Source organism: Mizuhopecten yessoensis, unplaced genomic scaffold (assembly GCF_002113885.1).
Source record: "Mizuhopecten yessoensis strain PY_sf001 unplaced genomic scaffold, ASM211388v2 scaffold10885, whole genome shotgun sequence".
In the NCBI taxonomy this organism is placed as follows: Eukaryota; Metazoa; Mollusca; class Bivalvia; order Pectinida; family Pectinidae; genus Mizuhopecten; species Mizuhopecten yessoensis.
The window spans coordinates 1-27,786 of record NW_018408770.1 but is presented as its reverse complement, the minus strand read 5'-3'; the positions used below and the strand labels follow the sequence as shown (position 1 = coordinate 27,786).

The 27,786-nt window shown below is 34.3% G+C and overlaps 1 protein-coding gene across 1 annotated transcript; it reads right to left on the bottom strand.

Annotated features, from left to right (window-relative positions):
- On the bottom strand, nt 1-25,970 carry LOC110463313 (receptor-type tyrosine-protein phosphatase T-like; the record flags this gene model as incomplete). The annotated part of the gene is made up of 27 exons (XM_021517820.1): nt 1-3,323; nt 3,689-3,824; nt 4,322-4,479; nt 4,857-4,973; nt 5,228-5,353; nt 5,581-5,654; nt 5,862-5,961; nt 7,355-7,501; nt 7,757-7,892; nt 8,288-8,435; nt 8,801-8,927; nt 9,159-9,256; nt 9,411-9,447; nt 9,904-9,980; nt 10,336-10,423; nt 11,157-11,356; nt 11,476-11,567; nt 13,235-13,346; nt 13,801-13,929; nt 14,280-14,369; nt 15,736-15,831; nt 18,715-18,810; nt 20,735-20,830; nt 22,627-22,722; nt 23,528-23,626; nt 24,129-24,374; nt 25,770-25,970. Coding segments are annotated over 27 exons (3,191 nt in total), but the record flags the coding sequence as incomplete, so codon positions are not given.
- Nucleotides 25,971-27,786: the final 1,816 nt, after the last annotated feature.

The window sequence follows — 27,786 nt, the reverse complement described above, 5'->3', positions numbered from 1 at the left end:
ACACCAACTAGTCCTCCATCACCACTCCTACTCCAGATAACAATTATAACCGGGCAGCACTAAAATAATCCAGAGCAGGAGCCGTGTTGAAGGAGTATTCATATAGACATGTATTCATATAGACATGTATACATACACATTGGGACTAAAATTAACAGTTATTTCAAAGCCTGTTAGTAGACTCAATATATTTCTGAACACAGACACAAATAGCAGAATTAGGATCATGACTAAGGTGGTTACTTCCCCTAGTTAGTATATTAATATTATTTACTAAATGTTCAATTAGGTTTAAGTCGAGATTTAAATGTAAGTTTAGTTGAATGTCAAGCTGCAAATGAGACAGAGACTATAATAGGTTTTTCTCTTTGGATTATATACATAGGGCAGAATATAGAGAAGTGATCCACATCTTCGTCATGGTTGCCACATATACAGGATGGGCTATTAGTAAGGAAATCAGAATTTGATTGACTTGCATGGTTTCTAAGTTGACATAAAATGACGTTAAAAGATCTAGTCCCTCCATATTTAAAAGCATGTGTACACGTATCCTCAGCATAAGGAAGAATGGCATGATGGACGAGTTGCTTTTTAAGTTCACTTACTGACCTCAAATTATAATACATTGTAATTACAATCGGGTCTACATGTATTCCACCAAGACATCATACTAGGAAAGAAACTGTTAAAATTTATGCTAGTTCTGCAAATGGGTGTTTGAGATATACGTTGATGTCGAATATCATGAGTCATTGTTTATAATATGAGGTTCAATGTTTTCAAACAGATAATTAGGGGTATTACGGTTTGTTATTTAAAATAAATAGAACATGATATTTGGGACAAAAAAAAGAATAACTGATGGCGTTTTATGCGGTTGGATGGGTGGTTAAGTTTACAAAAAAAGAATAGAGGGAACTGTTTTCTACAAAATGTCCACATGAACATAGGGGATTATCTACAAGATTTCTTTCAAAAAGATGACGTTTTAAAAAACTGCATCGGACACGTAGTCTAGTATGATATATTTTACATTGTCTCGATCCTACAGAATAATATTCAGGGGAACGCCCCTAGAGTTTTGGTCGAGATAGGCTTTGAAGTTGGACAGCGGAGGAATAAAACGAATCTCGATAGATCTGATACCTGTAAGATTTGATATCTGTAAGATCTGGTACCTTTAAGATCTGATACCTGTAAGATCTGATACCTGTTAGATCTGGTACCTGTAAGATCTGATACCTTTAAGACCTGATACCTGTTAGATCTGATACCTGTACGATCTGATACCTGTAAAATCTGATACATGTAAGATCTGATACATGTAAGATTTTATAATGTAAGATCTGATACCTGTAAGATTTTATAATGTAAGATCTGATACCTGTAAGATCTGATACATGTAAGATCGTTACCATGCCTAGTGCTGTAGTTATGCATTTCAGACATGCTAGGAAGTACAAGCTTGGAAAAATAGTCAGGAGCTAGACGATGAAACTTAAAAAAAATTGCGTCAATATATGTTGTTTCCTTCTTTCACTTTAATTATCCTATCCAGTTTCTATATACAACTTATTTAGGTTATTTTAGTCGTATGTTCAAATTGATGTACTCATTACATGGAGATTAGGAAATCGAGTTTAAATGGTTGAATTAAAACAAGACAAAGAGACAAGCTGTTTTTATACATAATTTTAAAAGAAAGCATTCCAATATTAAATTAAAATTAATATGAAACATATTCTGAATAGTGTATGTCTAAGCTATGTCTACGAAATAACCCGTATGCCTGGTATTACCTATCTAAAAACTATATTCGAACATCTTCAATAAGAGTCACAGCTTGACAAAGGGACCAGTCGGTCTTGAAAACGTTGCGATACGTTTGATACGTACATTGTTTGTGGAAAATAAAACTTTGATATTATACTCGAATATCGTTTGATTAATGAACGAATAAATGTTACCGGGGACGTATATGACAGTATTAATGTCTAAGGCCTAACACAATTGAACGGTCTCCTTCTTTTATAAAAATAAATAAATAGTTTCTTGTGTGTAAAAACTGTTTTTATTTAGTGTTATTTTACGAAATTTGGATACGTCTGCATAATACAATAAACTTGCTTTCCCATCAAATCAAGAAAAAAACATCAATTATGAAAGTCTTATGTCAAAATAATTACAGAAAGGAGTACATGTATCTCTAACTTTCGTGTTATTAGCTTAGTTTGGACAGCTTTGCCTTACACTTGTAGCAGACTGGATTTGGTCGATCGTCGGTGATATGAAAACAATATGAGATGTAACTTATATCCTCTATATGTTCATGATTTGATAATAGTATACCTTGATGGTGATATGACAGACATTTGATGACAAAACTAAGGGTGCAACTGGTATGGGCCTTGGAGTAAAACAAGAAAGACAAAACGTTGTATTTGTTTCGCATCACATAACACATTGGAATCTTCATTATGTTTAGTTATGCGTTTCAAATAAGGCTCGTGATAATAAATTATGCAAAATGATCGTTTCAGGAAAACAAGATGTTATGCACAAATCATGAAAAGTTGAAACGGAATGTTAAATCAACGTAAGAGAACCAATAAAACTTCTCCTGTGTAAGGACTTTCATTGTACAAAGTTGATATATAGTTTACCAATCCCTAGAAATCTTCTAAAGACGGGATCCCGCTGAAATTCAGTACTTTTAATAATACTTCTCTTGTGTTTAAGGATCAGGGAAAACGTTAGAATACATTTCCAAACCACATCAGACGGGCCGTTAATTGTATCAGTTGCATGTAGATGCAGACAGATCTACTTCAACAACTATGTGTTCTAGGTTTTACCTCCCTCTACACTATACAGTATGCACACATTAATTACTCATACATTTCCTTGAGTATGATGTAGCAGCCCTACTGGTCCTGGAACTTTGTCTATGTAAGTCTTTAACACGTGTTAATAGTACTGGTTTACTCCTACAGTTTTATTCCATATGCATATCAACGAAGAGGGCGTTTCTAAGTTGAGATAACTTGTGCCTAATCCTTTTTGTTGAATGACAAGTAAAATATGTTTAAATCAATATCAACGGGGTTTTTTCGGATACAAAAGGAATTGGGCAACAGGCAAAACCAATAAATGCACTTTCCTTTTAATTCTTGATAAGTTTGTATAACATTTACACTTCTGTGTTCCAGGTAGCCACTGATCAGTTTGTATTATACTGGTATAGTCCTCTGTCAGTTGACATACACGTCTGTGGTGTCCAAGTACTCTTTGACTAGGTTGTAACAACACTTGTACTGGTCCTACAAATCATTTTGTTAATAAATATATTTTACTTAATGCCATCGATATCAACAATGTATAAATATACATATATAATTTCAAAAACAAATGTATTTCTGATAAATACGTGTAAATGAATTGCTCATTGTTACGAAAACAATAATTCAACCATTTCAAGAAAAGATAAACCCTGCATTGTCGCTGCATATAAGAAATACTTGGAGGTAGTTTATACGTTTCTATCATTGTATTTGTACACAATATATTGGTATATACTTATCGTTTGAAAATTAAACGTTTGAAACCAGTAGCTCATCAAGGGACTTATCACAAATTTAAAATACAAAATGATGTCGTACATCGAATCTACTTGATTTGTACTCACAACACTTGTGATGCATTCCGGACGTCTGACAAGAACTTGTCGAGAAATCTGAAACATATCGACTTCCTCGTCAATCTTCATCTGGTCTCTAGCATTGCTGACACAGCAGAAAAGCCCACTCTGTGTATATCCGTCCCTGAAATATGTCAAATATTGATGTTATTTACCTTCACCGAAACATACTTAATGTTACCAAAAACGAAAGATGTGTTTATTTAATTGAAAAATGTATATTGCATTCCATACAAAGCTCATTATTATCTAAACGCTTTTTTCTGACTTTTGTATTATAATATATTTTGTAAGTTATAATAAAGTATATTTTGTTTTCCATCTTACAATTTTTATTGATTACATTAATTTCTATACGTGTTTCCTGATGTATAAAACGATTAACGTGTTGTCATTTGTTGTTTAAGACAATTGAGTAAACATAAACTTTCTTAATTTGTATTTGTTTAATTCAAATTCACTGATGTAAATTAAGACGAATGTTTACCGATAAAATTGTTGAAATGGATATTAAAGAAATAAAAAAGGTAGAGGCGAAAATGGAAAGAGCAATGCTTGTTTGAGTCAGAACAACTGGGTCATTGGGAGCAGTGGACATTTTGTGTGACCTTCGCTACATACCGGCACATGACTACAGTCGTTTTCGAGTCATGTGACTTCCGTCTGCTGTCTACAAGTTCTAGAAGCTGAAGAAGTGCCGATGAATCTGGCGGAACTGATACGTCTCTATCCCAACCAGTCATTCGAAATACCCGAACTTTGGTGTCATATTTATGACTCTGGAATCATATTGTTACGTCATTAAAACGTTCATTCAAAAGACGTACTTTCAAGGAAGCCATTTAAACAGTTTTTAATTGATTCAGTCATTAACAAATTAATTAAATAACATACAAAAATGTCTATTTTCAGCTTATTGTGGTGCAGATATTATCAGACTGCGTTTCTAGTAACAATGATATTCAAACATATGTTTTTTTTATCAAGTTTACTCCAACAAATATGTGCTTTCAGAGTACTGCGCCAATGTAGAGGTAACACCACCAAAACATGACAAGGTTGACATGGGTGGTTTCACATGGACGTGAATATGTTCATGGATGAGTTTTATTTTAGTTGTAAAATAATCTCCACAATGCTCGCTTTCAAGTCCTACCTGGTTTGAGATCGCAATATCTATCAAATCGATATGAGCCAGATTTGAAGAGCCTCCTAAATGTTTCAGTGTGAATTTTCCAATTGAGCTATCTTTTCCTTCCTCTGGCAACCATTTCTATGAAACAATCAGTTGATTATTATAATGATTCATAATTAAGCAAGTAAATTAAATGTGACAAAATAACAATAAACATTATTCAATATAGTTAAAATTTGCATGTCGTTGTTTTTAACGATGCATACTACATAATTAAACATTGAAAAACATTGTAGATTTGTTATAAAATGTAATGCAATTATCAAGATTTTTTTTAATATCGGTATTCATTTTGTAATAATTTCAATAAGATTTCAAGCTTGTAAACTTACGACGGGGTCTTTTTCAATGATAACAATGGTATCGCATTGGTTGTCCATTATCATTGTCAAAACATCGACGATGGTGTCATCTAAAGGACTCTGGGTAATGATGTAACCGGTTCTGGACGTGTAAGACTAAAGAAAACATAATTAGGTCATTTGATTTCTCATAAGCTACAAATCATCATATATTTCAAAATACGACTACGAATCCTTGTATCTTGCACACAATAACACATTCATGATAATATTTATATTTTGCAAATATAAACGCAGCCAATAATGAAAGGTCATGTATAACTATGGCTTTCAACATCTTTTAACACTGACGTTTTGGAAAGGTAATAATAAAAAATATTCACAGGAACAGCCACAGCGTTGATATAATCTGTTCTGTCGGATAATGATGACGTCAGGTATGCTCTGAATTTGTCAACTGTAAGCAAAAAACAATGATATAGACTGCATAAATATCAATAAATGGATAAATCAATTAAATGATATAAATATAAAAAAAACGTACAAAAAGAAATATACAAAATAGTCATGTTATCGAATGTTTGTTCATAAATGAAACGATACGTGCTTACTATGTATGTAAACAATATATATAAGTATTTATACAACTGTATAAACAGCTTACTTGCTAAGACATTCGGATCCTTGTTCTTGTTGCGGTTGACGGGAAGGAGTGCTGCTTTATAGTCGACTTTGGTATATGTTGGCTTCAAAGTTTGCAACAACTAAAAACGTCAGATTTGTTTCACGTTAATTATACAATAAGATATACTGATGAGTTGGTTTCTTTGCAAAACAATGTTTTGAGGATGCATTACTTAGATAGATCATTGTTTGACAGGATACACTTTGATTTACGCTGACTGTATTTGATTTTCGCTATCATGATAAGATTTTGAAATATTTAAATAGCGTGTACTTATTTATCGTATAATATAGCAGGTCATGAGAGGCAACTATACCTCCCTTTTTCGATCAACTTTGAGTTCTAATCTTGCCATTGTTTGTTGATTTTGTGGTGTATTTTGTTTTAGATTTTACTTAACATTTGGCGAAGGAGAATTGGGACATAATTTGTGCAACAATTACCAAACAACTGGTATATTTAAGCATAAAACATGTAAAAATAGTGTTGGTTGTTCATTTTCTGAAATAAATAAATACAAGTTGTCAGGAAAAATCAGTGTATATGTTCATATTAGTATACAGATTTCAATATTGAAAAGTCGTTTTAAAGTACAGAGTTTTAACACTTGTCTAATGTTTGCAGGCATTGAATAGTAATCTCCCTCTAAAAGTGATGTTGTGCAAAAACAATTTAAGATCGTGTCTTGTTTGGGAGAAAGAAAAGAGTTTTGAAAAATATTCCCGGACAAGTTGCAAAATCGTATTTATATAAAACAAAGCTTTACCGCTAGGGCAGTGGAGTAGCTGACTTTCCAGTGATCGAAATTACTTCGCGGTATTCACTTACAAAAAAGTGTGTAAACGATGTTGCTCGTTTATGGTAAAAGGGCTAATAAGCCAGAAAAATGCTTTCAATTCAAGACACAGCTCAGTGACTCCACACAGGTATTTTTGAGATATAAGTAAGGAAATGGATTTAGAATACACATAATAAAGATAAACATTGAAATATAACATTTTGAATTATAATAATGTGATTAGTGTAAAAGGTACTACAGGATCATTTACAATTGTGATGAAGGGTTCTATTCCGATTTTGTTTTAACTTAGAGTAATCTCCTTTCTGTATAAAAATTGTTGCAGTTACATGGAGCTTTTCTTAATAAGAGTTACTACCCCTGTCAAGATGATGGGCTTCTGTGTTGCAACATTTGGAAAGTGTAGGCTTAGCAATGTAAAGAACACCGAGTTCGACCCCAAGCGTTTTGCTAATTTTTTATTTCCAATCATTTAAATTTGAAATGCTGTAGAATGTAAGGCAATATTTGATTTATATGGAATATTTCTTGCGAAAACTAAAGCAAATATTTCACAGTAGTAAGGATATAGCTTAACTTGTTGGTACCCTTTACCTTAAACTGCCCAATATATACAATCATATGTTTGATAACATATACAACTCAGATGTTTGATAACATATACAACTGTTACCTGGTGTTCCTGCCATAAATTCGTTTGGTTTACTGGGATATCATCCGACAGTCTGTTCAGTGCTGCATGGTACTCCACTCTTGGTATAAGGGTGTCTGGCATGTCAAACGCCTCAATCAGGATGTTGTGCAGACCAATATACTGATCCTAAATGCAACAATGGTATTTGAATACAACTTCGAACCATTCGTCACTTAAAAATCAAAAGTGTTATCTGCATTTTCGTTATTTTATTTTTAAATAATCGAATGATCATCTTAATGGTGGTTCGATTGTATCTGAGATGAAGAGATCACCCATGATTCTGAATATATGAGAAAATTAGTTAATTCAATGCCTTGCATTAATTATTAATATGCACAAAAAATGAATTGGTAGTTTTTTGTAATTTTTACGACTTACAATGGTTTGAACCATATTGACCCTGTCCTTCCTCATGGTTCTAATGTAACCTATGATGTCGACCATTCCAGATTCTTTGCCGTAATCCAACAAAGCATCCAGCGCAATGAACGTTCCTGTTCGCCCGATACCGGCACTGTAAGTCAAATGATCACAGTTAGGATACTAGAACTATATAAGAAGATTATATATTGCTAAACACGCTATTGTGAATGTCATTGTTTAGTGATACCCGTGCCAATCAATGTGAGTAATAAATAATTCAAGAACCATTATCAAAAAAAACTGATACAAACTTATTTTACACTTCAACCACAAGGAAAGACGACAGTGCATATACAAATCTTATGCAAATGGTTTAAGAAAAAATGATCGGTTGTTGCAAGAAACTGTGTTATGTAGACAATAATAAGTCATTATTTTCACTGTCCTAAGTCATCATTCATTATTTTTCTCTGTTACAAATGAAACAAACTAAAATTCCGTTTTCAGGACAAACCCTACGGTCAAAGCAAAATGAACAAAGGGCACCTGCAATGGACAACCATCTTTCCTGGTAAGGAATTCTTGTAAAGCTTCATTCGACGATGGAACACGACAAGTTCATTGGGGTTTGGGGTTCCGTGGTCTGGCCACGTGGTGTAGTGAAACTGGTGTACTTGTCGCACAGATTTGGTCTGAAAATATAGTTATTTTTATATAAAACATATTTTGTACAGGTGACGTTGATTCATTAACTCCTTTATACTAGGATGATTGAATTCAAGGACTTTGAGAAAGGCAGATGCAAAGAATATTTCTTGCCGTGTTAATTGTTCTAAAATGTCTTTTTCTTTTGTTTAGCGTTATATGGTAAAGCTATAATTATGGGTCTTTTATTATTCACAATAGAGTGATGTGAAATATTTGGTCCTACATGATATGTTCAACTCATAAACAGGAATGATAAACTGGAATTACATAAAGTAGTACGATTGGATGAGTGAATTTCCTAAACATATTCTAATAAGTCTGGGGAAGAAAACCTCGTACTAAAATTACCTTTTTTTTCTGTGAGAATGATATCCCGGATCACATAGAAGGCGTAGACCCTTTCTCTGTCTAAGACGATCTCGAAATGTTTTGTAGACATCGGTTCCCCCTCATCCGGCCAGTATTTCACACACTTTTTCTGACATCGAAATATATAATGTGTAAGTATGAGTGTAGCGTGATAACACTGTATATGTGAAATCATATGTTACTAATTAATAAGAATGTCTTATATACTTTCGACGCTTATCGCTGTGATATTTATGCGATATTAATTGTTGTTTAAAATGAGCTAGGCTATCTTCAAGTGGAAGTTTATGACTGAACAAGTATCAGTACAAATTGTGAAAGTTCATCGTAATGTCTTTACCTTTGGTCCCTCAGACAGATTAGTCAGCATTACGATTTTGCCAGTTTTCAGTTGCCAGATCATACGCCACAGATCATCTACGGTTTTGTTTGTTGGTCCTGCGGGCGAGATAATTTAGAAAACAATTGTTTTGGATCATTGTCAAACTGTAGTGTTTTTGTATTAAAACAATTCATTTTTTGCAATGGGACACTGCTGAGCTTTGAATGTATTTCTTCAATTATTAAGGTGTGGAATCATAATTTAGTTTACCTTGTGTTGCTATATACTCAGCAGGTAGCGTGACACTCTGAAAAGTAAATTAACTGTACGTGTACGAAACATCACCTTATGAATTCATTCTGTAAACCACATTTTGGTTTCAACATCTGCAGCATTACACTAATAGTATCAATTTATCTTACAATGCTATAAATCAACTGTAAATGACATGACGAGTACAGTTAGTATATATTAAAAATAATATATCAGGCAATACACGTAATCCGAAATCTGAGACCCTGATATAGATAAAGTAGGCAGAATAATACAAAGTCAAATAAGATATTTAAAACAAGCTGGGAACATTTAAAATTAAAATACTTTGTTGTTTAAAATTAGCTAGGCTGTATAGAATGTCCATAATTTCTGGTGGCAAAATTATGGACATTCCGAGAAGAGAACTAAAGTTTGTGATAATGAAAATATATAGTTCATTTAATTAATATAGAAATACAGAAGTATAATAGAAAATAAAATCACAAACATCGATATAGCTTGCATTAATGTAGTCCGAGTGTGGATCTTTGTCCTGTTTGTCAAGGACTACTCGTGAATGGTCATCTGTAAAATATAACAAAATGGATAATGTGACATATTTAACACTGTAAGGCCACTAAATAATGCATTAAATCAAAACGAAATTATCGCACGACAGCCAATATTATCCGGTGTACTTACCATTGTTGTCCTCTATTTCACTTACTTGGAAATACAAGGCGATACTTCTTACTCTTTAGTTTTAGCGAGGTTGAAAATGAGGTAATCATGACCGCGAAACTCGAGAACAAGAAAAACACGACGATCAAATATCACGTGGTTGAATCAGCTCAATCGAATCAGAACATGCTGTTAAATAGCCGAAGTATGATAATATAGGAGCTTGTATGAAATGGTGTGGGTCTTGAGTGTTACTTACATGGAAACGTGGACTTAAATCTGTTTTTTGGTTTGTTTTCGGTCATCATCCCAACTTTATGTTCATACAAATCCCCTGATGGTAGCGACTGAACAAAGCATGCAAATGAAAATATATTACTGTTAATTGATTAAAAAAGGTTTTATTTCATAAACTGTCGGAGTTACATACTTATGCAATTACACAGCCACGTATGATCTACGAAGTGACTAAGACGTATAATTAGAGGTTATATTCATGTATACCTTAATTGTAGTTATACTATACTAAAACATCAGATTATCTACGACAGTAGATAAGGAGTATCTTTGTATCCTTGAAATTCCAGATATTTTGTCACCCTGAAATATGTCATGGCAAAATTGAAGGTTCTGTACGTGCTTCCTTGCACATGATACAAGTTGACCAGTTTAAGCCTTCAATGCGCATCAAAAGGATCGCATGGCAGCGTAACGGTAAAATTGACCGGATTTGAAGTCGGGTGTCACTTCTCTGTATCCTTCAAAGAGGTATCTACATGAAACTATGATATCGAAAATTAAACACTTTCGATTTTGTCATGACATAATCCATGGGTTTTCAACTTAAGTGAGTGTAACCTCCGGAATTTCGAGGATATATATAGACGTGTGATATTCTTAAACATTATATCGATATTCGTTAAAGAATGATAACGTACTACTATAGAACAAAGCTTACCTATTATTTAACTATATTTGCATGATTAAAAGTTAACTAATTTACTAAATTTGATAAGAAAACCTGTGTAGTTATGTGGTGTATAAATCGATTTAACAAAGAACTTGGTACATAATATCTACCTTGTATTCATCTTCAAACGCTTTTGCTTTGTTTAACATCTTTGTTTTCACCAACGATGTCAGGTCACTAATAGCGATACCCTCAGAACCTGAATTACAGTAAACCTCTTCGTATGGGTCTACTGTTTTGTTTACATTCCCAGCGTTGACGTAAACGTTATCGAGATTCGCTAATGGTTTTGATGTGCGTTCATCTGACTCTAAAATAAAAAAAAATGTAATGACCAAATAAAAAAACCCCAAAAAATCCCCCCGCAAAAAAAGGATCAAGCTTAAGCATGCAGTTGAAAGAATAGCTCGTCTGATTTTATGACATTACCATAGCCATTGTTGAGCCGTGATGATCGAGACACCTCCCGCCTGCCGAAGTCATCCAATGAATCTTCTTCCTTCGAAGAGTTCTGTCTGCGTCTAAAATTCATAACCCGACGCATTTGTTCACATAATAATAAATATAATCAAGTCCTAATAATCCGGCTACTTAAGTTACCCGACAAAGTGTCTGGATTAAGGAGCAGCTGGAAAACATAGCTTTGTCGTAATTTAAACTAATTCAGGTTTACAGTGTAATGTACGTTTACATTGTAAATGAAAGTCAACTGTATTAAGGATGTACTCTTCTGAGGTTTCAGTCACGTTCAAGTCTCGTTTTGATCTAGTGTATCGGGTTTATGTAATATTTAACAAATTAAGATAGGTATAATAGCACACACACATCTGAAAAACATGTAAAAAAACCTAGATGTCTGTTTACAAGAATTTTTAAAAAATGACCAATTTGGCGGCCATTTTGAAAAAGTGTATTTATGTGAATTTCTTGCCTTCACAAAGGGCCAAAATTTCACCTTTTTTGACACTAGATTGATCACTTAAATTGTCATTGTGTCACCATTTTTAACTGTTGCTGGTTCAATTTTGCTGTACAATTTTATAATGTTCAATATGATTAAAATAATATACAAATAGATGGAAAGTTATATATTATTGATATACTTTTTTACATATTAGGGTTACTGAAGCACTTTTGATTTTTGACCTCGAAAAAGGTGAAAAATAACACAAATAATAATGGGACAAAAAAAGAAGCACACAGACCCCCCATTTTTGTGACTGTTTTAGAAAGAGAAACACATTTTCTTTTGATTCATTTAATACTAAAAAAAGTTAAATGAAGTTTTTTTTTTTTATATCAAGCGTTTAATCTGCAAAAAATGGTGAAAAATGTGCATTTTTTCATTAAAAAAAAGGGGTAGGGGTAACTAAAATAGCATTTCTGAGTAAAATGAATAAGATTAAGAAATGTTACTTCCATAGTTTCAAAGAAAATAATATTTTTATCAATTCTACAAACATTCATACATATCTGATAACATACTTGGAAGAAATTGTATGAATTTGTTGTGCAAATGGGCAAAACCCGAAAATTCACCTAAAATCACATATTGTGTTAAATTGGTATCTTTGGCCGATCATAGCACAAAAACGAGCATTTTCTACTATGCCATTATCTCCTTTTTCCAAAAATCAAGATAAGAAAAAAAGTTTAATACAGGAAATTTTTGACTTCTCATAGGCGTACATCCTTAATGTAGGTTTACAGTGTAAATGTAATCTACTGTATACATTTAGTTTTACAAAATTCTGGTTGATAGTGTAATGTAGAATTATAGTGTAAACATTTGTTTACAGTGAAATTGTTAGTTTTCAGTTAAGAGGTAAGTTATAATAAAAATGTAGTTTATGAGTATAATGTAGACACACAGTGTTAATTAATGTTTTTAAAATGAAGATTTGCAGTGTTTATGTCGATTTAAGGTGTAAGTTAACACTGGAAATGTAGGCTTACATTGTAACCCTGACATAAATATCAAATGATCCAATGACTTATCTGCAGTAACATGTACAAACGAAGACCGACACAAGTATAAAACTCGTTTAAATCCACACATTTACCGTTTTCCTTTATTCGTCTACAGAAAACGAGACGTGAAAATATGTATGTTTTATGTAGTTATGAAAATATTCAAGTTAAGTACGTGACTGCCTTCCCTCTTTCAAGAAATAATAGCCATACATACCTCCTGATTACGAACAAAACGCCAATGGTTATAATAGATACCAAGAGAAACAATCCAACAACAATGCCAACTGTCGTCCCAGTAGAATCATCCTCTGGGGGTGATTGTATGCCTTCAAAGCAAAACACGGTTCTGTATTAGCTTTTCATGAAGTCCAACACAGTAATAATGCAGTAATCATTCTGCATTTTAACATTTTCTGGTCGTAGAATTTGATAAGCGTGATCATATCGTTATATTCTCTTCGTTAAATTGCTAAAATAGATGGACATACATTATTATTTTGTTAGTATCTCGTGCTAATTTTAGCCAAGCAAAAAGAAAACATTAACACGAAACTTTGTTTTATTTTAGAAAAATATTGAAATTCAAATTGAAAATCATCCAAACAAACTTTTTCAGGCATTGCTCAAAAATTGCGTTTTCGAAATTTTCAAATTAAATCAATCAAGCCGTCAACATCTTTGTCCTGATGTATAATATACATAGTGCTTAGATTACCTGTATTTGGTTTTATAGCTTACGTGCTAGAATATTCAAGTGCCACCTACGAAATAGCATCTTACTCATTTGACAAAATTCTCCTTCGTATCCAGGCATGCAGGAAGTTAGGCACTTTCCAGTTTCCCTCGAACACCGCTCACAATTGACACAAGACAAACTGCAGTTTCCACCATATAAACCATCCAAGCATTCTGTTGTAATAAAATGTATATTATTATTTACTGATTTTGTATTATTTAAAATAATTGGCAGCATTTGAGAGGAAATATGAGCATGATTTTTGCTAATTTATTAATGCAGCAGTTGACTTGATATTTTGGAGTCAAAGCAATGCACATCGTCATTAATTTGGTGTATTAAGACAACAGAAACTGAGAGGAGACAGCGACAGAGAATTACAGCATTATTTTTTTTCTCTCTCTGAATAATTACAATAATTATGTTTGGCATTCCTCCTTTAGATATATAATATATCCTTTATATATAGTGATAATTTGATGATTCCGTTGAATGTATAATCTGTGTGAATTTACTTAATTACCTGTACATTCACCGTCTTCCCGTTGGCATATTTTACAGGTAGGTTCACATTCTAGTGTGCAGTCCATACCATGGTATCCATGTTTACATTCTAGGAAAGGGAAAAGGTTTTTCTTGTACATGTCACACGGAGATGATGAATTTAGATAAAGCTTTGACCAAACAAAATCTCAAACAGTTCATTACATATCAAGATTGTCAGTTGATTGTGACATATGAACAGAATATGTTATATTATTTCTTTATTTCGAACCCTACTTTAAGATGCAAGTGTGGGTCACCATAATCGACAGAAGGGTGGTTTAAAGCAACCTGTATTAGGTTTAAAATATAAGTTAACCTATTAGGTTTATAGAATTTCATCTTTGTAGTTGGCAGTGTGTTATGGGCAGTGTGTTATGGGATTAATAAAATCTTTCACCCCCTTGGGGTGAGACACGGTAATCTCAACCCGAGGGGTAAGATTCTTAAGTTGTCAAACACGAGGCTTGCCGAGTGTTTGACAGCTTACGAATATTACCCCGAAGGTTGAGATTCCCCTGTCTCACTCCCAAGGGGGTGAATGATTATTTTTCTCTTACCGTTTACTCTCTTATGTATTTTATATAGACATTACATCAATGCAAGACGATGTTGATTGTCGACGGGACGTCATTGTATTGTTGTCCTGACGTCATGGTATTGTTGCTATGACGTCATACAATTGTTGAGAACGTGCAAAGAACACGTGTAGCTTGTCTCAACCCTAGGGCGAGATAAGAAAATCTCACACCGGTAAAATGATGGATATCCCTGTCTAGGGTAAGAGAACCACGGTTTATACAAAACTGGTTCATCTTCACCCAAGGATGTTTCAGACTAAATATGGAACAAATCCTTTCATTCCTACAGAAGAAGAAGGATTTTAAATAATTTTCTATATTTCCCCTTTTGGGCCCCGAACCTCAACATCCAGGGGGGCCAGACCCACCGTTTATACAAAATTGGTTCCCCTTCACCCAAGAACGCTTCAGACCAAATATGGAACAAATCCTTTTAATACTACAAATGAAGAAGGATTTTAAAGAATTTGCTATATTTCCCCTGTAGCAATTTTGCCTGAAACTAGCGATCAAATCTTTAAGTATCATATTCTTTTGATCTTGCCTTAATAACTCCCTTTTCCGATCGCATAGCCTCACAAAAGTCACCAACATTTGCGGGATGTTGACAGCAGACGACGTGAAACAAAACAGCCCGCAGCAAAAAGCGCGTTAAAGAGTCGTCCGGTCAAGGTTCATCTTCTCGACCAATCAAAACTACGGAAGGTCATATACCACGTGTGGTGTATAACTCATATTTATCAAACAATCTGCATGTTTAAACATCTCAGAGTGGAAAAACACAGCGTATTGACTATTGTGGTAGAATTACATATACTTCACAACACTTGTATAACAAGAAAAAGCATTACTTACCAAGACAATTGCCATCATCCTTTGCGCAAAGGTTATCTTTACATTTGTTATTGCAATCCAGTTCACATTTTGTACCGTATTTACCCTGAATGCATCCTAAAAAACAAGATTCAATGAATATTGCATTATGCCTAAATGCATTATATGTATATTAAAATTAAATCAATAAAACGATCAGAAACCCCCATTCTCTAAGCGATATCCTGCAGCTGTTAAAACCTATTAATGACATGAGCGATATTTATTTTGGTTTACTTCCTCCCTTTAGCTTATGCTATATGAAAACGGTGTCCATAGTTGAAAGGGTCACTTTAAATTGCGATCTCATTGAAATATCATACCCTTGAAAGGGAAGTACAATATTACAACCAGTCACATAACACTGACAACAGACTAACCAGAGTAGTTGAAGGAAACAACGCCGAAAACAGGAAAAGAAAGGAGGAAGTAAAACTTGCTGTGATATACTCATGTAATTTTTCGTCATAATGGCTATATGTTTGAGCCTATACATAACCGTACGCGATTGTATTTCGTTTTTAATTGAGGAAAGGCGTTTACTCAAGCAGCATGCATAACGTAACGACCTTTTATTTAATACCGAAATTTTAGACTCATTTCCTAAAATACAATGGCCAAAGGCGTCCAGGCAGTTTTGAAGCTTTCATAGTTTGTTTTCGTATCACGGTACATTTCTGTGTGGTACATAAACGAAGCATTTATACTCCGTTTCTGTACTTTTGTATTACAATTTGTATTGTTCGTTTTTCCCCATTACAGCCGAAAGTGACAGTGGTACACTTTTACAATGTCAATGGCATAATGACTCTTACGTTTTGGAATTGTACGGTAGCACTACAGCGCACATTTACACAGGTATTTCAAATATCAACATAGTCGTTAAGTTAATGGTTAATTTTCGTTATAAACTAGCGGTTGTCAGCAGTACTAAATAGGGTAAGTTTGAAAAGACTTTTCCTAATTTGATTTTATGTTTTATTGCAATGAATATCCGTACCCAAAAGTTGCGTCAGATGTACTGTTTGTGTTTTGTGTAGTCCACTTATGGTATGACGTCCACTTTTTCTTAATAATGCTTATATTTATCATAAATGGCGATATATTCTTCCTTTTTCCAGTCTAGGTTTTCTTCTGTTTACCGTTTAACTTAAAGACATGCCCCAGGAGAATGAAAGGAGGCGCGATAAGATAAATATAAAAGCGAAATAACAAAAGGACACGTACCGGTACATGCAACAAAATAAATCGACAAATATATATCGGTTTAAATCTCGTTTTACATATACAATTCAGGATTATTTAATCGTAACACATATCCCGTATTTTTAATTAACGATACATATCCTGTATGAGACTTCACCAGAAGAGTAAAATCAGAGTTCGATATTCCGCAGCGTCAACCCATTATGTTTTAATCGAAAATAATAGCTCAGGGTCAATTTCGCTTATTTATTTATCAGTGGCCGCGGTTCAGACACGGTGCATGAATGCTTAACAGATTGAAGTATCTAAATATGGAAAAATCTTAGTTGGCTACGGATGACAATTTTAAATTTCAAATCCATGTCAAATGAAGATTGAAACGTTATTGACAGTCTTAATATTTGCAGGTTGTTTCTTGGAAATCAAAGCATTTTTAGGAGTTGTTATAAGATCTTTATACGGACACATACATATTTAAGACCAGGATGACCACTTCCAGTCAAGAGGATTATTCGATTCAAATTTGAGTGAGGTATTCATACTTAAAATATTTGAAAGCAGTGTCGTGAAAAAACACATTATGTCAAGAGTTATCACACGGGACACTTTGAGCGGCCGACAACAACGAAGACGACGAAAAAAGTGACCCCTCTATCAGTTAACAACCACAAAGGGAACAACATGCGGTTTCAATAACACAACATTTCAAAATTTGATGTCTAATCAGGTACAAAATTACTCATATTATCTTCGGTATTTTAATAGTAATGACTATTTTATTATTCAAGAAGGAGAAACAGTGTTCCTGGTGAAGTGCTATTTTGTTTACTGACTACAATATAGTGTCGGTAAATAAACATACAACGATCACCGTGTTCGGTTTATACAATATCACATTATCTGAACCGTGTAGTGCGAATATGTGAACGATATCATGTTGAAAAGATGTTATGGGCGGATTGGTCGAGTGGTTAACACTTCGGCCTTCTACGCAGGCGGCTGGGATTCGATTTCCGAAGTCGTCGTACGCATGGATGTTAAGAAAAAGTGTTTTTCTCCTACTAACTCAACTCCAACCACCCAGATGGAGTAAACATTGGTCAGGGGTGGATGTTGCCATATCTGTGCTGTAGCATGCAAGTGAGGTGGCACTATAAATGATGCCGTTGGAAGCACGGTCCCACTACAAACAGAACACAATACATCTCCAGCACACACGCAGGCATACACACAAAGGGAAAGTGGCATATGACTAGTAGTTAGCGCCTGATAAGGCAGCTCCTGCGAATTCCTCAAAAATTGTATTGATTGATGTATATGCTAATTGTATTAAGTGTTTGTCTATGTACTTTAAAGCACTTTAGAGTGGCTTGTGTTAGCTAGATGGGGCGCTTTAAAATAATGTATATTATTATTTTTATTGATATAAAAAGATAAATTGCACCCCTCTCTGTCTGTCTGTCTGTCTGTCTGTCTGTCTGTCTCTCTCTCTCTCTCTCTCTCTATCTCTCTCTCTCTCTCTCTCTCTCTCTCTCTCTCTCTCTCTCACACACACACACATAAACATTTGTGTGTCTCGATGTATACACAATACGTGTACCGTGTATTGTTGATCTATACTCATTATGGCTATGTGTAGTGTTGATAAACGTACCGTATGGTGTTGATATATATATTATGTGTATTTTCTAGTGCCATACCTGTACATGTTATATACAAATGTGTTGTTTGGTTTGGCCAGTAACCTTTACTCACCGGTACAGTTTCCACTGTCCTGTAAACATATTTTGTCTTTGCAGTTGTTAGAGCAAACATTTTCACACACGTCACCGAACCTTCCGGAAATGCATCCTGTAAAATGTAATAAGGAAATGTAATTGAGTACATAATCAGCATGTTTAAATCAAATGCACGTCAATTATAAACGCAAATCAATTGAATACTAAAATAAACGCTGTTATTACTTGGTGTATTCTGAAAACAAATTGTGGCAGACCTACAGAAGGACGAAACAGTACCCCGGTAGACGAGGAAGAATCATAATCAACTCGGTAAGATATATTCTGCCTATGATATTATAGTGCATGGCCGTCTATGATGTTATATTGTATGGCCGTCTATGATGTTATAGTGTATGGCCGTCTATGATGTTATAGTGTATGGACGTCTATGATGTTATAGTGTATGGACGTCTATGATGTTAGTGTATTGCCGTCTATGATGTTTTGGTGCATGGCCGTCTATGATGTTAAAGTGTATGGACGTCTATGATGTTATAGTGTATGGCCGTCTATGATGTTATAGTGTATGGACGTCTATGATGTTAAAGTGTATGAACGTTTTTGATGTTATAGTGTATGACCGTCTATGATGATATATTGCATGGCCGTCTATGATGTTATAGTGTATTGCCGTCTATGATGTTAGTGTATTGCCGTCTATGACTTTTGTGGTGCATGGCCGTCCATGATGTTATATTGTATTGCAGTCTATGATGTTATAGTGTATTGCCATCTATGATGTTATAGTGTATTGCCGTCTATGATGTTATAGTGTATGGACGTCTATGATGTTGTAGTGTATTGCCGTCTAAGATGTTATAGTGTATTGCCGTCTATGATGTTATAGTGTATGGACGTCTATGATGTTAGTGTATTGCCGTCTATGATGTTATAGTGTATGGCCGTCTATGATGTTATAGTGTACTGCCGTCTATGATGTTATATTGTATGGCCGTCTATGATGTTAGTGTATTGCCGTCTATGATGTTATAGTGTATGGACGTCTATGATGTTATAGTATATGGACGTCTATGATGTTATAGTGTATGCCGTCTATGATGTTATAGTGCATGGCCGTCTATGATGTTATAGTGTATGGACGCAGCATACATTTGGTTTGTTGATAAAGTAAAAAAAAAAAAGGAATTGTTTCAATGTCATGCAATTTAAATCAACGTTATCCCTATGATTGCAATACTAATGTCATGACTTGGTGTTTCGGATCTTACTTTATAGCAAGTAGAATGTTTTCAATGGAGAAGATGAGGAATGATTATAAAAATATACCCCAAAAGGTGGTACATTATTAAAAATATGACGTGTTCATAACATCTGAAATAAAGAAGACGTTATTGCTGTCATATTGTCCCCGGTAACGGTTGAGATACATGTAAGTCATGTCAACGTCGACAAAATTCCGTAAGGTGTAGAATTGTACTAGATTTACGCACAGAAGCTTATGCACTTGTACTATGCATCATGTGTAAAGGACTAATTGTTTTTTTCTATCTTTCGTGTCACTGTATTAGTCAGTACAAGGAAAAACATTGTTGTTTTGGTGTCCAAGCCAAATAAATCATACCACGGCTTGATTGTGTTAGCCGTGAAATGGCCATTGTCTTGATACAGAGTGGAGTTATGATTTATCAAAGCTATAATAATGTCGTGGCACACATGCTTGGCATTGCCACGCGGGAATCTTTAACATTATTTTTTTACCGTTGCGTGCTTCATTTCTTTTTGTTTTCGTTGAAAGAGATTTCTTGTGATTCTTTTAAAATTTTGTTTACGTTTTCTTGCATTTACTCGACGTGTGTGATAAAATCAATTAAGCTTTGTGAAAACTGCAAATTTTAACAACTCTTAATATACTGAGAATCCAAATTGCATGGGATTATGATGTTACAAGAATGATATCGAAACATAAAACATGTTATTTACCCACCAGTGTATTACTATAGCAGAAAACTCCCTTAAAAGTTAGTTGCCATTACCTTTACAGTGGCCATTATGTTGGTAACACCTGCTGTCGTTACAATTCCAAGAGCAATCCTGATCACAGAAATCTCCATGTTTTCTTGGAATGCAGTCTGAAATGTAAAATATATCGTTTACTTGTGTTTGTAAAGTGTAAAATTGTGGTTGAAAAAACATAAAACAAATCATAATAAAATAAACACCATTTCCCTTTCGATTAACAATTCCTTTTCTGGATCAATCAGGTCACATGAAACTATTAAATAGTTACTTTTATGGATAAGTTAAAACTTATCAGCAGTACAAATTACAATAAATTAATGTGTTCCATATCAATAAGGAGCACAGCTACAAAGGCATTGGCCCAGCTGTAATATTATTAAATGATAATAAATTGTTATTAAGTTTTAATAGATAAGATATTAAGATTAAAAAATAAAATAAAAGTAGTTTGCCTTGCACTGACATTGACGTTTTTACCGTGTTTTCCAACTTCTCTTAACATGCACAAATATATAATTCTGCCATGTTTCCTACCTTACATACACTTATGAAAATTCACGCCGCACTCTACCAGTTCAGTGCAAGGTTTCTTTTTTACAATGTTTATTTCACGATATCCTTCACATACAATTCTATAAAATAAAGGTTCTTAGGATGAAGAGAAAGTTGCAGCAGCAGCATGTGCTGTCGGCAACATATCTCTTTAAATGACCCTAGCTGTTGATAGGACGTTAATCAATGCTAAACCAATCCTGCAGTTTACCCAATAACGCCTCTATTTTCACAGCTAAAGCAAATACAGTTGGTCTGTCTTTTGATGAAATTAAAAAGAATGAAATAAAAAAGCAATAATCTTCTCTGACTCCTTATCACTACTACAAAGTGTTAAAAACATAGAACATTAACAAAATTCTCATTCAAAAATTTCTCTTCTTATTAACAGGATTTTAGTGTTCTGCCACCTGATCATAATTTGGATACCCGGTCATGTCGGAATAAATGGAAATTAGAAAGAGATAGGGCTGCTAGAGCTGCTCTTGACCTACATCCAAAAGGTATTATTACAATTCATTCTTACGTGGGATCATGTTAACAAGTACGACAGACCGTAGAGAGGAACATGCTCTCTCACGATTGCGCATATGCCATTCCTACGTCATACATAGTTACATTTTACGTAAAGAAGTCCAGCCTTATTGCCATGCATGTGATCAGCTACTTACAGTCAAACATTTTATGATGAATTTCAAATAAAAAAGTGACAGATTCTTTAATGGATCACCTTTGAAAAGTGTATTTGATATAATTTCTAATCAACCAAAATATGATTATTTACACTCTTTTGAGTTTTATATTAAAATCTGATATATTTTACAATTTGTTTTTCACTGTTGATATATTTTTGTTTGTATTCATTTCCAGGAGTGTCTATGGGCCATAAAATAATACAAAACGAACAAACAACCAACCTTACACATATGTAAAACTGTGCTTCTGTTCTTTCCTGATACACATGTACATCTACTTATTGACCTGCCACACATCTGAAGGTATGCACATATTTAAGCTGATACTCAACTTTAATCCTATCACTTATCTTACCCAATTATAAAGTTGCACCACTTAATAACCCAAATACGAACAACCTGTTCCCTAAAATCACAGAACTATCACCTACTTTTAACTGGTACGCTATTAATTGCCACATATGGTACATTTGTACATGGAACCTTCGCTACTCTAACAGATATTCCGTCAGTTGACCCCTTTTCTAACGTATTCTGTTGTTCACGTATACTACCTAATACAAAGATTTAGGTGTGTCCACTATTCCCATTGCTAATGCTTTCTCTACTACACTTTACACGAAAGGGTGTAAATCAATGTCGGTTATCGAAGTCCTCACCAGTGCACACTCCAAAGACCTTTCCGCAGAGGTTGTCTTTACAGTTGGAAACGCAATCCTGTTCACATCTGTCGCCATGTTTCTCTGGAAAACAGTCTGAAATGACAATAATAAAGAAATCGACACAATCACATAAAAAATCTATTTTTTTCTCTCTTTAAGTGTTAATTTCGATTTGTACGTCAATATTGAAAACCCGTGTGTTAAAATAATTGAGGTTTACAACCATTTTTTATTTTGCCGGAGTAACAAAAATATGACAAATAATTACTTACCAGTCATATCACTTTTTACTATTCTCGCTGAGTCTTCCCAGTAAAGCACGAATACTCATATTAAATAATAATAAAACACTGCGGACAACGTCAACGTCATTTATAAATTGAATTTTCATAAGCCGTTACTAACGAACACTGGTCATACATGTACCACAAAGTTATCTTAATAACGACATATATATAACATAAATATAATAACGAAATACTATCTCGTAAGAGCGGCTTATTATCTCCTAAAAACGATATAATTATCTCATAATATCGACCTCCTTTACATCTGTCGTACTTATGAAAAAGATTTGTCATTATAATTCCTACATTGTCGTAATAACGAAAGAGCTATTATGTATTACGAGCTAGCTATGTTGTTAATACGACACAACTTTTTTTCTTCTCGCTGACACTAAACAGCTGCCGTACGTTATACTCGAAAGGAAGAATAGACAATGAATAATATCAAATATTGACCTTCATTACGAAAATAAACCCAAAAAACGATTTTGAAATGTTTATATAATTGACTGCTTTAGTAAACACCTTTTTGTAAAGGCAGTTCTAATTAATATTTACTACATTTACCTACCAATCACAAATATATCATGTTGATAATATAAGCAACTTACAGAAACAAGACCCGTTGGCGGCATTGCAATTTCCTCCATAACAGTCCCCCGGACATGGCAGAGCACAATTGCCTTGTCCATACATTTTTATTGGGCATCCTTATAAACGATAATTAATCAATACATTTTAATTCATATTACGGTTAATATATTTTCGTACATGTATACCTAAATATATAATGTTGCAATCTTTGCTTGACAAAGGAGAAAGACGTTTCGAAAGCACGGGAAGTAAGTGTTTAATTAACTCATTTTGTTCTAAACAAAGTTAGCATTAAATATGTATGGCACCTCAATAATTTAAGCAGCTTGGGGAATGGGGTAGAAATGCTTCTCCTATGAACATACACTTGTTCGGGGTAATAATTATTAAAGTAAATTATATCTTCAAGTGCGTTAACGGGATTTTAATGAACGAAAGTTTGTTTATCATTTTTCAGCTATCATGCATCAGTTTGTAGTAGAAATCGATGTTTGATAAATGCATGTTAATTAACTTTTCAGGATATATATCATATTATGTAATTCCACGAATAAAAAAATGATTTCTGCATGTCAAAAATTGTGCAGGTTTTTATAGAAACACAATATTCTTACTCACCAAAAACAAGAACCTCACATAGCTCCAATATAGCATATGTTGAATACCAATGATAGCGCTTTGTTGGGGTGTTCCTATAGTTGTAAATAGTCACGTACTGAGCTACATGTTGACACTGATGAGATTTTACAGTTGCTACCTCTGCAACTGTAGTACTAGCATCTTCGTAGCACAGCTGGCCATTGTTCAAGTCAGTAGTGTTTGACACAAATATCTGGTAACCAGCAAATCTACTTCCATAACCAGCTGCATAAAAGGAAAACATAAATCTTCAATAAATATGTCAGACACAATGTCAACAAAAGAATTATTATCTATAATCGATTCGTGTTTTCGGTAGTATTTCACTCTGAAATTGTATTGAATACGTTAACTTTCCATTATACAACCACCAAATTAATCCAAAGACAAGTGAAATAATAAAAACAAATGTTTTGCTTGGCATTGCCTATCGTAATGGCTATTGTAATGCTCACATTGACCTTAACAACCTTTAACTTTTACGTTTGTGTTACATTGAATATAAGTAAAAAATGTATTGATATCCTACATCTACACGTCCTGCTGCAGATACATTTTGCGAGAACTTCAGTTTATAGTTTATGGCATGTTATGAGTATCAAAGCCAAACAAGGTTTCCAATTGTTGCCCAACTTGCTGATGCAATCGCGTTAGAACTGGTTGTATTACTGGTCGTCGAGCCTTTTAACTGGATGCAGAGTCTATTTCGTTTCTGTTGAAATCATGTGGCCTGTTGACTATAGTAGTGTGACCGTACAACGCACCAAAAATAGCTTGCACACATCGTCCGCACATGGTGCACACCTCGTACACACATCGTCCTCACATGGTGCGCACAACTGTGCGATTAAACAATCTTTCGCCCCGTTGTGCGCTTCTCTCCGCACAAATGTGCGATTAGGCACGATGGGTTGATCAATATTACACAATGAGAAACGAATCCGGAAGGTTCGTATGAAAAAAGTACATTGTATATTAATTTCTCTTCGCAATAATAAGATGATGATCAAGTTTACAATGCATGTGACTGTTAGCTTGCCAAGAATAGGCTTGGCTCCCAGGTAACAGAACAGGTAAATGACATTTTGATGAGTGACCGGAGTTGAACTAATCTATGAAAATACAACTGAACGTTCTTTATTTGTTAATTGCATTCGTTTTGGTGCAAAATTGCAGAGATACCGGTCCTGGCGGCTGTAGTACAACAATGTCGTCCAGACTGCGGCTGTTGTTAGACATTGCCTGTCTTCCGTAACACTCATATGTCTTCAGATGATAGACGCGATTAATAAAAAAACGACTTGAAATGTACAGAATGCGCCACCATTCAGCATACGTGTCCCCCTCAGAAAACACATCCTCAGAAATACACTTAGTGAAACGTCTATTCTATTTTTCACACCATTAGTATACGCCCGACAAATACAGATTTACTTTGTGATGCACATGTACACGACTCTTTCTATATTTCAAGGGTATGTCAGTAGAACAATGGGTACATATATTAATATATTTTAAGGCAAATTTACAAATCTTATTATGACTAATTATGTTATGTTAACATCTACAAATTAATCTTTCAGCAAAAGCAAATAGCGTATACTACGTGTATTAACTTACCCCTGTAATATATTGTAATGTAGTTGATTGTGCTCGGCTGCCCCAAGTTAACCGTCCACCAGGTTGTGAAATGACTATTGTCACTAGTATGTCCACACTTTCCGCGTTGATTGGTTTCTCCGTCCACCGCTGCACTCGCGGGCCAGTTTACGGGGTCATAATTGCTGCTGGTATCCACTTGTTTGCGAAGAGCAATGTTATCTGCCAAATTAGATTTAAAGTGATGTATAACATGGCTTATTGATATATAGTACATAGTGATTGATAGTAATGGCACGGTGGCTCTTACTAAAGAATGCATTACTCTTATCTTTTGTGTTTAAAAAAATCACGGAAGATCATTGGGGTCGAGTAGAAAAAATTAAAAACGAATTCGTTTGTTGTTGTTGTCCACTTGAAATTCGATTATTAACTCGAAATTTCGACTTATGAAGAACTCAAAATGTCGACTTACTGACTTGGAATTTCGAGAGGCTTACTCGAAATTTCAACATACGAACTTGATTCATAAGTTTGAAATTTCAAGTAACTAGTACACACACCAAAAAAAATTACGCGGCTTTCATGCTCATTCGTAGGAAATACATTTTGCACAAGATATAAAAAATAGCTCTGCAATCCATTTAACATCAATTATCTACACAAATGCTGTAAACAAACTTTTTTGTAAACAGATGAAAGTTCTAGCAACAAAAGCAACTTAAAAGAAAACGCAAAATAAATATTTGTTTTTTTTTAAAACATGCACAACGGTCATTGTTGGAATCCATGTTAAGGTTCTCGTTATTACTGTTGCCATAATCAAATGCTTTAGCATTAAAGAGGATGCCAAGGGATTGACTATTTTTGATTATTGGTTAAAAATAACGTTATCAAACCGTAAGAATTTTAGTAACCGGTTACTCGAACAGTCCTACGACCGAGTACCTGCTTAACCATCAAGCTGGAAAATCAAACAATAAACAAATACATCTTTGTTGTTTAGCAGATACATGTCCTACTGAAAAAGAAGCTGAATTTTTACTTTCTTTTCAAAAGTAAAGTCTATAATTTGCTTCGTAAAAACTTTTTAATAATCACTATTGACCTTCCTGGATACAGAAATAGTATTACGGAACTATGTGATCTAGGGATATTTTTGTGTAACGCCTTTTATATTGGGTCACATAATATCTTGTCTTTGAAATGAGATGAAATGATGTAATTCTATATCAATTTATGACTTGAGCTTGACTATTTTATCGTTATGTATGGTGCACACTAAATGCACTGTAATAATAAACAAGCTGTATTTTTAACAATGATAAAGAGATGGAATCGGATAATTGTGGGAACAATGGACGAATGATTGTGCGCTAGCGATCGCGGTTGATGTAAATATAGGAATGGCTCAACAATAAATACGATTTCGTTTTTTTTAAACATGTATACAGGTTCAATGATTGGTTAATAGTAGCATATGGGACCTTAACACGTAAACAAATTACTTACACACTTGTGAAGTGTGGAAGTCATTTCTCCCTGTTCATATTTGCATGAAAACTGGACAATCCAGATTCAACCCTATAATTCCAAACATTATCAATGGGAAGAAGAACAAAAAACATTACGGAAACAGGAAATACATGTGCTCACCGTCTTACAGTCATGATAACACGGACACAGGTGTACATTTAATCATGACCTTACAGTGATGATTACACGGACAGAGGACATTCATGTGCTCACCGACTTACAGTAATGATCACACAGACAGAGGACATACATTTACTCATGACCTTACAGTGATGATTACACGGACAGAGGACATACATGTAATCACCGCCTTACAGTAATGATAACACGGACACAGGACAAACATGTAATCACCGCCTTACAGTGATGATAACACGGACACGGGATACACATGCAGTCATCGCCTGACAGTAATGATAACACGGATATAGGACAAGCATGTGCTCACCGCCTTACGGTAATGATAACACGGACACAGGACATACATGTGCTCACCGCCTTA